We start from the raw sequence: 2484 nt of genomic DNA, 5'->3' as shown, positions 1-2484 counted from the left end.
TGTCATAAAAGATCAGAATGATGATGATTGCTAGTTTGATATGAGGTCCAACTTGAATATAAAGTGAATGGTTCATAAAAATTAGAGTAAGGCCACGATGTAGGGTATAATAATGCTATGAGAAGAAGGGTATTATTGCACAAAACTGCAAAAGAAACCTGAACAACATTTGCAGTTATGGTGTGGAAGCAAGATACAATAAAGTACATACATCATCATTACATATGGAATTGAAACATAGTTAGATAATCTGCAATGATGAAAGCCAAAAAAAAATTGGTTACCATTCAGATACAAAAAGTTTAAAGGAATAGGAAAATGTCTGTATATTTTTATTGTGTATATTCATCTTAGCAATGAATTAGTTTTATTGCAAAAATAGTTAAGATCTTTACTTGGACTTTGCATGTATACTACTATCTGTACATGTCCTATATGAGAAGAATATATACTAAAATGTGAACTGTGAAGCCACTTATATAATTTTAAACATAGCAACAATATATCTTTGTACCTTATAAAATGTATGCAAAAATATACTCTTTTACATTCAAGTAAAATTTGAGCATTTCTCAGTTAAATTAAAATGCTAAAACAAATTGATAAATGTAATTGAGCTGACAAATATATCTATTTTATCTGGAATTTTCCCATAGATAAGCATCTCCATTACTAATGAAGATTTCTAAGGAAAAATATGTCAGACTTTTTATTGTGTATTCATCTCTGAAAATTGGAATTGAAACTCAACTTTAAGAAATAAACCACGAAGCAAAACTCCATCCTTGCTTTTCGTCAGTCTCGAAACAACCCAGTAAATGAGAGATCCCCACCCTGCCTCACCCACCTTTTTTCCAGAAGACATACTAGCCAGGAAACCTGTACTCAACCAATCGGGGTCCCCTGAGTTCGTGTTCCGTGTGTTCACCAATGTCCCTGAATTCCAGGCTTTGCTCTTCACCCTTTTCCTCCTGCTCTATCTGATGATCCTCTGTGGCAACACTGCCATCATCTGGGTGGTGTGCACACACAGTTCCCTGCATACACCTATGTATTTCTTCCTGGGCAGCCTGTCTCTCCTGGAAATCTGCTACACCACAGATGTGGTGCCCTTGATGCTTTCCAACATCTTTGGAGCTCAGAAGCCCATGTCATTAGCTAGTTGTGGAACACAAATGTTCTTCTTTGTAACTCTAGGAAGCACTGACTGCTTTCTATTGGCAGTCATGGCCTATGATCGCTATGTGGCCATCTGTCATCCACTGCACTACAGCCTCATCATGACCCGGAATCTGTGCATCCAAATGGTGCTGGGTTCCTTGGGCCTGGCACTCTTTCTGTCCCTGCAACTCACTGCCTTAATTTTTACCTTGCCGTTCTGTGGACATCACAGGGAAATCAACCATTTCCTCTGCGATGTGCCTCCCGTCCTGCGGCTGGCCTGTGCTGACATCCATGTGCACCAGGCAGTCCTCTATGTTGTGGGCATCCTGGTGCTTACAGTTCCATTCCTATTGATTTGCATCTCCTATGTGTTCATTGCTTCCACCATTCTGCACATGCGCTCTGCAGAAGGCCGCCAGCGGGCCTTTTCCACCTGTTCCTCCCACCTCACTGTGGTCTTGCTTCAATATGGGTGTTGTAGCTTGGTGTACCTGAGGCCTCGCTCCAGCACCTCAGAGGATGAGGACCGTCAAATTGCCCTGGTCTACACCTTTGTAACTCCATTACTCAACCCTCTGATTTACACCCTTCGAAATAAAGATGTCAAAGGTGCCCTGAGAAACTTCATTTTCAATAAAGCAGTCTGAGGAGAGTTAAAAACATGAAAAGATAACAGAGTAGTTGGGTGGGTGACTGTCAGTTAAATCATTCAACTGAAAAGGACAATTATATTATTTATTGTCATTAGAATCACATTGGGATTTGTTTGTTTGTTGTTTTCATCATGCTGTTTAATCTAGCACGTTGCCTAGAAAGGTTTGTTAGCAAGAGTACAAATACGTCTCCAGCATGTCTCTTAGAGACAGTTTCACCCATTGCTCCGTTTGGCCGCTAGCCTCTTGTCTCTTCAGCAATTGGGAGGCAGATTCCTTTTCCTCGGTGAAGAGAAATCCATGGTTTGTTGCCCTTGCCAATAACAAAAATGTTGGAAAGCCGGGTGGCAAAGCTGTTCCCATTGGCATCTTTCACATGGACCACATCAAAAGAGCCAGGATGTCTCTCTCTGTTGGTGATCATACCAATTCTTCCCAAGCTAGCACCCCCAGTCACCATACACAGGTTACCAGTGTCAAACTTGATGAAGTCGGTTACTTTAACCATTTGTTGCCCAGGATAGCCTGCCTCAATTTTTTGAACTTATAGAATATTTTAAAATGTGAATAAAGCTTCCATATGGAAAGCACTGGTCTATATCACTCTTTTTATGATTCTCTGCTCATAGTGTACCAACTGCTTTGTTGGGGACCTCACAAATATGCT

The 2484-nt window shown here is 40.7% G+C and overlaps 1 protein-coding gene across 1 annotated transcript; it reads left to right on the top strand.

The window, feature by feature from the left end:
- The first annotated feature begins 818 nt into the window (after nucleotides 1–818).
- On the top strand, nucleotides 819–1811 carry LOC121454723 (olfactory receptor 10Q1). The gene has a single exon (XM_041662154.1). It carries the CDS (start codon nucleotides 819–821, stop codon nucleotides 1809–1811), a length of 993 nt encoding a protein of 330 aa, XP_041518088.1.
- The last annotated feature ends 673 nt before the right edge of the window (nucleotides 1812–2484 follow it).

Source organism: Microtus oregoni, unplaced genomic scaffold (genome assembly GCF_018167655.1).
Source record: "Microtus oregoni isolate MIOR12 unplaced genomic scaffold, Mior012 000012F_ref0000307, whole genome shotgun sequence".
Taxonomy (NCBI): domain Eukaryota; kingdom Metazoa; phylum Chordata; class Mammalia; order Rodentia; family Cricetidae; genus Microtus; species Microtus oregoni.
The sequence above is the reverse complement of the archived record's forward strand: the minus strand, read 5'-3'. Positions and strand labels throughout refer to the sequence as shown.